Raw genomic sequence first — 13364 nt, 5'->3', positions numbered from 1 at the left:
TCCAATGCCTATGAAAATTAGCATGTACAGATACTTGATTGACTTATCCCACATCTATAACATTCCAGATGGATCTCATGGTCAAACAGAAGGCCAAGAAATAAGTTTTCTTGGCTTCATCAGCTCTTTCTAGCTTCTACCTGCAATGTCATGGAGCTAGCTTGATGGGAAAACTGTGTTCGAGGGAGCCATGGCCCAACAGTGGAGGCATGTGTCGACAGAGAGAGAGATGAATGGGGCCCTGGGCTCTCTACCACCATCACCCGCCCACCCTACCCTTCAATGAAAGCACTCTGTATTCATTTATTTTATAAATTGAGAGTGCTCATAACATTTTATTTAAAAAAGAGAAAGAGAGAGAGAGAGAGAGAGAGAGAGAGAAATAATGGGGATTTTCTGCTGTGGAGACAGGGGGAACACCACTCATGAAGTGTACTGGTAGTGGGGCCCAGGCGTTACCAAAACTTAGAGCCATCCACATAGCCTTCACATTGGCAAACATGCTGGCCCCATCTTTCTTTTCTCCCACGGGACAATACACCAAGAGCCTCTAAAGTCTTTTCAAGTAACTCCTGAACCACATCACTGATGCCTTATAATGTGCTAGCATTTGCCATGGTCCACAGCTGTCCCATAATAACTTCCTATGCGTGAGGATTACAGTACAAGAAGATTAATGGTAAAAGGGTCTTTTTAGAAATTCAAGTTCCTTTACGGCCACCAATTATTCACATCTACCTTGGGGAAGTTGGTGATTCTTAACAGTTCCAGTCATTTTTCCATAAAAAAAGGTAACCTTTGAAAGACACTTCCTTTGATCTTAGGATTCCCATTTAAAGAAAGATGTCAGCTCAGTTTAAAGGTTACTTATTGAGCACCTGCTATGTGCCAGGCCAGAGAAACCAATATACCAATGCTCAAATCCTTGAAAACTAGCACGCGATTCTTTTAAACACTACCCGAGTTAAACATAATTTAAAACGGACTAATAGATTTACTCTGACAAAGCACAGGCAAGAATAATTCATATATACTCCTCAAAAATTGCTTGCAATTTCTCCTAGTAGTCACGACACAATAAGGAAGTATATAACCATAGATAAAGCCCTAAGAAATTTAATGCATTTTTGAAAATCATTACCTCTCACTTATTAAAAATTCAGTCTTAAAAGACTTACCCATGATCACTGAAAGGCAAAGCAACTAGTGGGTCATAACAGATTGCCACAATTATATCCGACATAAGAGCTGAATGCTGGTAGCTTTCACAATTACATTTTCTATCTAGAGTTCACTTGTATCATTTCCTAAGCAGTTCATCCTTTGGGAAAAACTCATTCTTCTCTTCTTGGTCTCACTCTGTCCTCTGATGTTACTAGATAAGAGTTTCCCAACCTCAGCAGGATTGACATTGTGGTCTGGATAATTCTTTGTTGGGGGAGGAGTATCTTGGGCGTGGTAGACTGCTTAGCAGCATCTCTGGCCTCTACACACTAGATGCCAGGATCCTCCCCTCTCCAACCTGGTTGTGACAATCAAAATGTCTCTAGATATTGGCAAATGTCCCCTGGGGGTGGGAGGCAAAGTTCCCGTTGTTTGAGAACTACTTTATTAGGCAATTATAATGAAAACGTCTTGGGTGTGGAGGATGAGGAGGAGCCAACCAGGAAAGGAGGGGAAAGAAGTCATGTTCCAGGCAGAGGGAACAGCATGTGCAAAGTCTGAGGTGGGGGACAGCTTGGCATGCCTAAGAAATGGAAAGGATACCGGTACAGGTGGGAGCAGGTTAGGCCAGGTGAAGAGTGAGAGGCAATGGATCGGAGAAATGGGACTGAGCCAGACCGTGCAAGGTGGGGTCATCAGGGAATGCTTCCTGAGGAGGCAACCCACTAGAGCCAAGGCGTAAAGGGAGAGTAGAAGCTACTAAGCTAGAAAAGAGGGAAGAGCATCCAAGGCAGAGAAGAGTATGTGCAAAGGCCCGGCGCACAAGGAAGTAAAGGAGAGGCCAGTGTCACCAGGCCGGGAAGAGCAGGACTGGCTATGAAACTGGAGAGGCAAGGAATGGCCATAAAATGATAAGTCTTGTAGTCTATTCTAGTAAGTCTGCATTTTATTCACAGTGTAGACGGATGTCACGGTAAGTATAAAGGCTTGGTATCTACCTAGCAGGGTTATTTATTCCAATAGATATTAACTGATCGCACCTCCTGGGCAACCCATCTGAATCCATGGTGGGCAATTTGATTATTATATAAATATATATCCTAACACTTTAACCTACGTTTTGAAGAGTACCCAAGTCTTTCTGAATGGGCAGGCCATCGACTTCACAAGATAATAGGATGCGCACTGCCTTCTATTTGCCCATTAAGTACAACTCAACAAAGCCTTGATGGTTTGCATAGGTCTTGGTGTGGGGAGGGCTCAGCTGAGGTTCCCCTCTCTCTCCACCCGATAAAAGAGCCTCTTGTCTTTTTTTTAAAACAGGAAACCATGGAATGGATATTTCTGGTAGTGGTCCTCATTTTCTTAAATTGCCTGAGATCCAGCTATTCCTGAACATTAATTATTTGAGTGAACTGTTAAAATCTGAATAATTTTATATTAAAAAGCAAACTTTGGATCACTAGCATAAATTAAAATCTGGGGACACCTGGATCAACGGAATGCCAAATAAATACCAAGAAAAGGAAACAACACCGTTGTAGTCTTCTAAATATGGGGCCCGCCTAAGGCTCCAAGCCAGACCTCTGCTTTGTCTTATTTAAAAAGGATAAAAGAGGTGTGGAAGACTTATTAGCCCCAAACCGAGACTTTCTCCTGGACTTAATCAAGATTGAAAGAAATTGGCAAGGTGAAAAATGTCCTCACTGTGTAAATTACAATGGGGTATTACCCTGGCCAGGCTTCATATAAAGATATGTGAGAATCTGGGGGCGCGGGGGGGGGGGGCGGTTGGTGGTGGTGGTGGTGGTGGGAAATGGGCAGTTTGCTCTTACTTTCTCAGCCAACAAAACTCTACCTCCTCTACATATTAAAATCTGTTTTCACTCATTCCATCTGGCCTGGAGCAAGGGCCGGTCCTCCATGACATCTTCTTGGTGCATGAGTGGGACCCCTTTCCCTCCTCACTGGCATTTATTATAATATCTTTGTGCCGCACACTTAGTAGTATATAATTACACATCCTCAAGTATTGGGTTTTGGTTTCTTTTGCAAATGCAAGATAGAGGCTTTCAAATTGATATCTTATCTGACATATCACACATGATTACTCTATTTTTTTCTCATGACGGTGCTGCTGACTTCCACCTGGGTTGATTTTGCCATAAAGGATTTTTAAACATCTAATGTGCACCTTCCGTGCACATTTACAAATAAATATTCTCTGTAACGATCCAATGTTAGATTTTCATAACAGAGGATAGCATCTAATTAAGAAGCAAATAACCCAAATATATTTGTGCGTGTGACTAAACACATTTGCACTGGGGTGGTTTTTTAATCAATATTTCTTGAGAAACGGAGCAATTAAACAATTATCAGTAATACAAATTGCTTTGTATTAATAAAGATCAGAGAGCTACGAATGTAAAATTCAGGTCGGTAATTTTATGCTCAATTATTTAAGTTACGTCCCAGAGCAACGTTAAAATTTTGTCTCCAGATGAGCAACAATCAACTCTCACATACAGCTAGTGTATTACTAACCCCAGTAAACCCTGAAACAAACACCGTTATGACAAATGCATACCAAGGATAATTACAGACCTACATACTGCAAACCTTAACTTCATCAAAATATCTGCACTGAAATAGATAATTTTTACTTAATAGCTACCCTCAGGGTTATAATCAAACATACCTACACATGAGCGTTTTGTGAAAAACAGTCTTCCTGAAAGTTAATTAATAGTTTCTTAGCAAAATAAAGTTTCCAAGAGTTTACCATAAAACACTTAATGGTATTTCACCCATAGACCCTGTAACTCCTTTGTTTTTCCAAGGAGTCAGCTCCGTGCTGATTTCATTTGGGCCTCAATGAAAAGTTTAAAGAGGAAATCCATATTTACGGCCTCTCTTCCATTTTTACTCAGTAGTCAAGGTATGCTCTTAATAGCAAATACATAGTCTTTCATTCATTCATATATGCAACAAATAAAATATTTATTGAGCACCTAGTATTCCAGCCCAGACACTTCCAGGCGTGAGCCTGACAGCAGCCCATGAGACAGGCGTAAGCAGGGGACAGGCTGTGCATGGGCAAAGGAGGCCATTTCAAAGAGTGACAGGTGCCACGATGAAAGGAAGTGGGGCAAGAGCACAGGGAAACTGTGCTAAAACATCTAAAAAAATGTTTGAGCCTCACGCCAGTTTTATTCGGCAATCTGGGGGATTTAAAATGGTGTCTCTCCTGTCCTTGACCCACGGTGTTGGCAGTATGACCATATAGTAGGTACCTGTAGATTATATAGGCTAAAAACAAGATACAATAAATCACAGCATAACTTTCTAACAATACTTTTCCTTGAGTGTTACCAATCAAGCAAGTGATCACATGTCACACTTCACACACAAGCTAATTGGGGTTTAGCAGAAATTTGGAACATGCTCCCCTTTTAAATAGATGACCCTAAAGTTAACTCAACCTTAAAGACAGAATAAAGAATATTGATTTTCAGCTGTGTATGGTACAAGGCTATTTGTTCTACAAAGAAAGGCAGCTCATAAAAGTGCCTGTGGCCTGTGTATTTGGGGCAGACAATGGTCAAGGTGTAGTGACTGCTAAATTAAAAGTGACTGTGGATGAGAAGCATCTTTTAAAGCAGTCACCAGACTCCGAGTTTTTGGATGACCTGGAAGAGGCGCTGGTATTCAAGAAAGCCACTTTGTCCATAGGATGGCCGCTCTCTAATTGTTAAGAACAATACATGGCACTTTAGTAGGTCTCGGCAAGTATCTGTCAAAGGTTCATACCGTTTCAATTTGATAATTTGGACTTGAAACAGATAGGTCCCGCTCCACTCAAAGTGGGTGTTCTGTTTAGGTAAGTTGTGCCTTTTCTACCGTTGACTCAGAATAAAAATACTTTTTTTGACCATCACTTGACCAAAAATAATATCTAGCTGAAGTAATCATTCAATCTGTATGAGATTGTCGGTCCCTCCAATGGCTACGTGGCAGTTGTCCTGTGGAACATAGCTCTACAGACCCTATTGACAATGGCAAGGAACATGTTCATAACAATAATAAGGGCTTGTTTTAATAGAACGTTCCACACATTAAACACATTAATGACCCATGAAATAACTGTTTTATCTGTAACACATTAAGCAACATGGCTAAAACAATGTATTAATTGAAAGTCTGCTATTTCTCTAAATGTAAGATTTCTTTTTTAAGTATAAAAATGGCACGAAAGTCATTTCGTAAAAACGAAAATAATTCAACTTCGAGATCAGAGCCGTAACAAACGACTGTGAGAGAAACTTTGAAAATAGGCCTGGTAGTTTTCGATGTGTTATTCTGATATAGCCCCATTTCTCTGGTTAAAAGTGATATCTGTCCAGAGTGTGACTGAAGAGTCTTAGGAATACTTTAAAAGCTTTTAATTTTCTTCTCTGCATGCGTATCTTCTACAGGAACTTTTATCTCTCCTTTTCTTTTACCTTAACAGGTACAGAGACTCCCGTACTCCAGTATGCCGCCACTTACTTCCTGCCTTTTCAATTTCCTAACTCTATGTTTGATGCTACCAGACTAGCATTTTCTATAAATATGCGGCATCACAATTAAATCCAAAGCAGTATCAAACAGAAAAATGTCAGTCCTCTAAACACGAAATATAATGTATGAAGAAAAAGTATGTGAATTATCAGTGTATTTTATAAATTCTCTTTTGGGGGGCATACAAACTATCAGACTAGAGACAATTATTTTACTGTTTCTTGGATATCAAAGAGAATTTTGAAATTCATCAAAGCTAACCTTCTGTTATGTACAACAGGCTAAGCTGAAAAGAATGTTAACAAGTTCAATTTTCATTCAATCAGCACTACTGCTCTCCGAAATGTTTCATTGCAGGAAAGAAATAAAAATAATCTATATGGTAATTATGAGGATGAATCCCCCAGTAACTTTCAGCTACATGAAAGGTCAGTTCTATTCAAGATATTTTATCAGTCCCCTGCACATACTCCTGTCCTGTCATTTTAAATCTGAACAGCATTTTATTTTCCCATTTACAGCTACCTGCAGAATTAAGTACTTAAGCCAAATAAGAAAAAAAAAAAAAAAAGAAAAGAAAAAAAAAGAAATGTTGAATGCTGGCAAAGGCTATAATAGCACAGAGATAAATCGTTCAGCTGCTCTCTCAAGCCTCTAGGGCTGCAGATTTTTCTTCTCCTGGTGCACTGTGGGTATTCAAAACTTGTTCAACATGATTTCATTTCATTTCAGGCACTGCCTCAGAAAACTAAATTACAGAATCAATCATACAGAAGGTCAGAGTGAGACTTCATTACAAGTATTGCATGCTTGCATGAATATCTTTCATTTATGACTGACCCAATATGTCACAATAGCTGTCTAGTAAAAATAATCCACTTTCTGAAATTGATGTACTACTGATGTCAATGCTCCTCAGCAGGCTGGGCAGATTATAGAGAGGTGTTAAAAAAAAATAAATAAATAAAACACCAAACCCTTTGGAGCGCACATTGTAGATTTTTAGAATTGCAATCTTCTGGAGATTAAAATAATTTCCAGATGATCATCTGTACTGACAATAATGCTTAGAGGTAAAGATTTTTTAACCAGAATATACTGTTGGTTTTGACTGGCCAGCCATGTCCTGTTTTAAAATATACATATATCTACCACACGCAAATCAAGGTTGTTCTTTGAAGTCACAAATGCATCGACATTCAATTTTCCAACAATTTGCTTTTGACTACGAGGGCATTATTTGCATATTTTGAAATGTGAATGCTAATCACTGGACTCTTTTTAATCCCTCCTTTTTGTTCCTGCTTTCTGTCTTTACATATAATAGCATAAATTTAAGGAAGATAAACATGTTGTGCTTGTTGCCAACAAAAATGCAGCTAATCAGTAATGTGACAAAACTGTCAGTCTTTCTAAAGGAAAACCAGTGAAGCTCTGAAGAAAGGCTGGTTCAATACAACATAAACAAGCTGGCTTTTCTCCTTCTGGGATAGTCTTAATTCACCACAGCAATCCTTAACAGACAACCATATTCATTTGGATAATAAAACTTCTTACTTGCATATGGTATGAAATAGCCAAAGCACACTGGGAAGTCGAATGCATGATGTATAAAGTATTATTTATTATTTTTCTGGTGACCTTCCTAAGGGAAATCTCCGAGGAGCTGCTGTGCAGTATTATGATGTAGCCAGCCAACTCGGTACCCGGAGGGAGATATAGAAGAACCTTGACATAGCCTATTTTTAACCATGCCTCTGGCGATTCTGAATTCAAGTTTATAGGTGAACATGTCAGGTAGTACATAGAACAAAGCCAACGACACATTGTATTCATCATAATTCTGTCCAAGTACATTTTATTTTTTCCAACATTTGTGATTTAAAATCCCATGACATTTCTTCAAGGTGAAATTCCACTAGAATTTTCAACAAGATTAGTTTGTTTCAAGCCAAAATAAATATCACTCAGGTTCAGCAAAACTTCAGAAAGGCACCCCATAAATGTGATGAGGTCCATGTAAATACCATGACAACAGCCTGCACTTAGCTAAAGCACTTCTACTTTTAAAAAATCAATGAAATAATTCAACTGCTTTAGTGATTAGCAATACATTACAAAAGAAGCATTAAAAATTGAGTCCTCTCTCCCAAGGCCAGTCCGTGAAAGCATTGTTCTTTAAGTGTATGTGAATATCATAATTATTTTATGATTCCATCTTTAGTTCTTTCCAATATAGTAAATTCAATTGACCATGAAATGAAATTTCATAGTCAAAATGCCTCCTTTACACTTTTTTATAGCAGCAATAACAGTTTTATAGCTTTAAGGCAAGGTAATTCATCAGATGTTTAATTTAAAGGCAGATTCTTATATTATTAATAAATATTTACCAATTTAATAAAATACACATTTTAGCATGCATTATATGGTCTTTTAACTATTTCTGCAACTTAAATGAGCCTCGCTGAGCATCTATGAATAATGCCGAACCCCGGTAAACTCCCCTGGTGACTAAACACCCTTTTTATTTTTATGATTTCCAGGCACAGCAACTGCAAGCCTGACTGTAGAGGAACAGAGGACAGAACCCCTCATTCCAGTGTCAAAGGGACAAAAATATAAGAAAGTCCACAGGAAACAATTATTTGTGATGGCGAGGAACGTTTATGAATACTTAATGACCATTTCCCGACTGTTTGCTGAATTCTTTTCTGACAAAAAAGTAAAAATAAAAACCCTGATGTTCAGCTCAAACACAAAAGATCACAAGCAAAGAAAATTATGTTGCCACAATCCTATTTGGGAAAGTAATCTTATATTTCAGAGAGCACACTGCATCTTTGCGCTGCTAATCCACTATATATTTTGCAATCATCTGTTGTTATCTGGGGAATTAACAATGAAACCAATAAACATCACTGGCATGGTCCTAATGTGCAGAGAAATATGTAAACAAGCAATAGGATTTGTTTTTTGTTATACCAACACATCTGTTTCATTTCAGCAGGGTTAAAAAAAGAAAGCCCTATAAACTATTAATCTTGTTTTAAGACGTCTGCTTAGTACTTCACCTAGATAGACACAAATGTATTATATATACTATGATGGAATAAAAAAAACAATCCCAGCAGAAGAGTTTAAAATACTTAAGCAGATTTACTCTGGTGATTGCTGACTATAATTGCACACTAAGAAAAATAGAACCAAAATTATTGCATTAGTGATTTTGGCCCTCTGGAGTGCTTTATTCCATGTTTATGACAATAAATAACACGATTAGGTATATTTCACACAATAACCCACTCTATATTTTCCTCTGCTGGCTATGAGCAATTTTACTTTTTTTCCCTTTCTCTGTATCACAGTTTGATATTTCATTTGAGGTAGGAGCAAATCATGTATCATAAACATTATGTTATAATCCAACAAAAGGAAAAGACCTAGGTACCCGGTAAGGGCCTCCATTTCTAAAATCTCTCCTGGGCAAACTTTCGACTCAAGTACATCTCCGTTTTAGACCAAAGCCAAGGGAAGACTGGCTACTTCCAAACCAATGGATCAGACTTGTTGAAAATCATTTCAAGCCAGAAGGATCTTGTTGGGTCATCCTCCTTCAGGTGATCGTCAGCCAACCCATAACCTTCTTGTCCCTGTGTTTAAATGGCACTGGGAAGAACAATCCTCAGGTCTTTACCATGAGAAGGGCGAAAGATTAAAAAAAAAAAAAAAAGAAAACACTTTCAAACAATAAACATAGCACCTACCATATGTAACCCACTGCTATGAAGCACGCCATCTTGTTCCACAAGATTTCTTGAGATTGTAATGGAAGGAAGATCCAGGCTTTGAGGGGGAAACTGGGGTGTGAATTCACTTCCCTGGGAAGGTAACGGATCGCTGAGGCCTTGAAAGGGTAGAAGAACATCGGGCATGCCCAGGGCAGGGTCTGACTCTGGAGGAGGCGTGATAGGGGGGATTTCAAACTCCTCATCCCCGAGGCTTGGCGTATGAAATGTCTGCTAAAAGGAAACAAAATAGAGACATCTTCATATTTGTTCCTACATCTTATTTCTCCTTGGAGGGGAAAAGAAAGATTTTGCATGAAAACACTGCATAGCTAGGCCAAATATTTATTTCTCAAATGAAAACATCTTAAACACAGATTTCCATATATAAAGTTTTGCTGATCATTCTGATTAAAGATTTAAGTCTCATTATCATATGGTTTTAATGGAGTATCAGTATTAACAGTTTTTTAATGCGTACTTAATTAGCAACATCTGTCTTTGTTGTTAGTTGGAGCGTCAGCAACATTAGATTTGGCTATATAACAAATTGCCACTTTATTGATATGTTAGCGAAACAGCTCAAACCGCTTACATTATCCACATGCTTCATAAAATGCTGACGATTTTGTGGTGCACACACACAACATTAATCCAGAAGTGAACATTGCACATATTTACTTTCTGCCACAACATATAAAACAAGTAATATTAAATTTGTGGTTTGCTTTTTGAATTTCCTTATTGGTACGTTCCCAAGTGCAGTGAATGCTTCTATGGAAATTGTCACGGTTTGTAATACACAATTTCATATAAGGATTATCAGAACATATATTAGAAGGTCCTGGTGCTTTTATTTAAACTATAAGGAGAGTTATTTTCTTTTATGATGATTTTAGTATGTATTTATCAGGACACTTCTGGCAGTCTTCAACTTTGAAAGACTATCTCTAGGGGCGCCTGGGTGGCTCAGTCAGTTAGTTAATCATCCTGCTCTTGATCTCAGCTCAGGTCTTGATCTCAGGATCTTGAGTTCAAGGCCCACATTAGGCTCCACTCTAGGTAGAGCCCACTTAAAACAAAACAAAAAAAGACTATTTATAGAATGAGCATAGAGATATGCCAATAGAGATGTACTAACTCCACTGATGTTGCTCACTTTAGACAAGTGTTATTTCTCAAGACCTAAGTAAACAGATGCACTACTTTCTTCACTACTACTTAAATTCTTAAAGATGGCGTTTTGAAATAGGGCCTTTGGATGCAAATCGGGGCTGCCATGTTCTACTAAGCTAACCACCTTTCTTAAAATAGAACTTGGATTTTGTGGGGTCAGGGTAGGGGGGCTAGGTATAGGATACGAGTTTTGGTAGGGTGAAGGGGTCAGATAGTTTTTGTTCTTAGCTCAGAGGATCAAAGGTATCGTCCATTATTAGTAGCTTTTTTTTTTTTTGAAGAATTAACTGGTGCAAGATAATTTGAATCTGCTACAATCAGTGAAGAGAACTAATTAAGAACTACAAACCATCATTCTTCAAACTACTAATGATGCTATAACTTAATAACCACTTGTGAGAAAACAGAAATGAACTCAAGGAAAAAAAAACAAAAACAAAACAAAACCATTCCTTGCATATAGACACTGTCAACTGGTAATTGTATCTTCCCAGAAATAAAGAGGTCACAAGCTATGGGAGGCTATGGTGGGACAAGTGAATATCTTGAGGCTCCTGGAAGATTCAACATATGCAAAACATGAGAGCATAAGAACATATTTGAAAGCTAGAATGAAGTATGAGCTTCTTTGACATATTTATTCTAATCCTGACCCCCCAAAAGATGTTATTGTCTGCCTGCGGTACCCCGAGTTCTCAAACACAAAGGGATGGATTGGCCACAAACGTGGTTGGCTAATGAACATAACCCTATAGCTGCATTTGCCGTTACTTTGGCACTAATGTGGTCTAGTAACAGATGCAACTGTAATTTGTGACTCATTTGCTACCCCATTACTGCTTAATGAAATCTAACATATCACATTAACAATACGGATAAACACTCATTCTTGATATGTGGCATTTGGCTGTTTTCATTACCACTGTAATTAACACTTGAAATATTATTTCAATAAATATTTAAAGTACTTTAAAAATGGTCAGGGTAATCATGACACAGACAGAAAACATAAAGCAAATGTGTGAATTTCAAACTCAGAGTATCCGAGTCCCCGTGGTGTTATATCTACAGGGCAATATCTATGTGAAGGGAATTGGTTTCAGGCACAATTTCGACTTTACAGCATTCAAACCTAAAGTCTTTCTGAATTAGTTTGCACTCATTAAAATGTTAAAAAAAACCAAATAAATTTACTTTTAATGCAATGATTGGGAAATTAGGCACATGCTATAATGCAGTGCATTAACATTCACTTGGGCATTATTTTTTGTTCAAGAAAAGACGTACGGCAAAATCATTGCATCAGATTAGCTCTTAAACTCTAACATAAAGCATGTCTTATGCTAGGCGGTCAAAATTAAGGAGGCTTTCGTTTTTATTTTTGCTAAAGAACAGAGAGACGTCTTATGTATAATACATCCCTGTGGTGTAATTAAAAAAAAACTAATTAATTTTAAGGAAGAATCGAGTCCATTACTATAGCATAACCTAGCAAAACAATATAATAAAACGACATTATAATACATAACCAAGAAAATGTTAAAATCTTAAACCACTTTTAAAAAGAGGCAATATACGAACTACACAGTTAAGCATTCCTTAGAGAAAAGAACAAGCGCAAACCCTGTCTATGTCTGATTTGATAACAATAACCACTTTTGGCCCCACCACCAACAAAAAAAGGACACTGACTTTTGCAACTCTGCCGCACGACCACTACCAGGTTCATCATCGCAAGTCTATCACGATTCCTTTTTACAGACACTGACTCTTCAAGTGTTTACCTTGAACATGTTAAAATAGTATGTACATGGTTAAATACCATCTGTACTGAAATGTTCAAAACATTTGTTCCTTTTGATAAAAATGCAAATCCGGAGAACTGTTGTATCAACATATAACAGCCAATGTCTGACACGGTGAATTATCACAGCTGGAATTAAATTGTCTCTGAACAGCTGCTGGGGGTAGAGCTTTCATCAATGTTTGATTCAAACGTAGGGAAAAAATCCTACAGAATGAAACATCATGTTGTCCTTACAGATGGGGTCTGTGTTCATTATCACAAACAACACAGCCGCCAGTCCCGGACAATATCCCTTATCTGGGCCGAATTCTTGGTGGGAGAGAGAGGATGGTCACCGTAAAAGATGATTAATCTATGAATACCCTTAATTCCTGATTCCCCATTTTTTCTAACAATTTCTCCAAGTTAATTTCTTTCATACCCACTTGCTTCCCTATACCAAGATCATTTACAAAGCCATTATGATTTTCATCCTCTGGGGTCAAACTAGTTCAGCTTCCTATATCTGAATGTATTTGGAAAATGAGGACTTTTTATTACAGGAACCCCAGGAGGAAATGTCCCATTTGGGCCACTGGCACCTGTGTGTTCTTGTTTTAAAATCTGAAATCTCACCGTTTGCCCTTTTTTTTTAGGAAACTGTTTTTTTGATCTCATCAAGATTGAGCTTTTTCTGGAGGGTGGGCCAGTGAGCCCAGACAACAGCCGTAGGTCAGTAAGTAGGGAATGCAGTAAAGACAGCAACAAGAAGCCGTTTGTTCCATTTGTTCCGGTATGTTCTAGACAGACCCAGAGCCTGCGCGGTGCTGCCTCTAGAGTCAGCCACCCAGTTTTCCCCCTCGATGGCCAAGTCTTGGAGCATATCC

The 13364-nt window shown here is 38.2% G+C and overlaps 1 protein-coding gene across 1 annotated transcript in view; it reads right to left on the bottom strand.

The window, feature by feature from the left end:
- TOX3 (TOX high mobility group box family member 3) overlaps window positions 1-13364 on the bottom strand; it is a 103390-nt gene that overhangs the window by 15297 nt on the left and 74729 nt on the right. The window contains exon 3 of the mRNA XM_027618956.1: window positions 9495-9749. Coding sequence (XP_027474757.1) covers window positions 9495-9749 — 255 coding nt within the window. The remainder of the gene's footprint in view (window positions 1-9494; window positions 9750-13364) is intronic.

The sequence above is a fragment of the Zalophus californianus genome, chromosome 17 (genome assembly GCF_009762305.2).
Source record: "Zalophus californianus isolate mZalCal1 chromosome 17, mZalCal1.pri.v2, whole genome shotgun sequence".
NCBI classification, from domain to species: domain Eukaryota; kingdom Metazoa; phylum Chordata; class Mammalia; order Carnivora; family Otariidae; genus Zalophus; species Zalophus californianus.
This window is presented reverse-complemented; position numbering and strand designations above follow the sequence as displayed.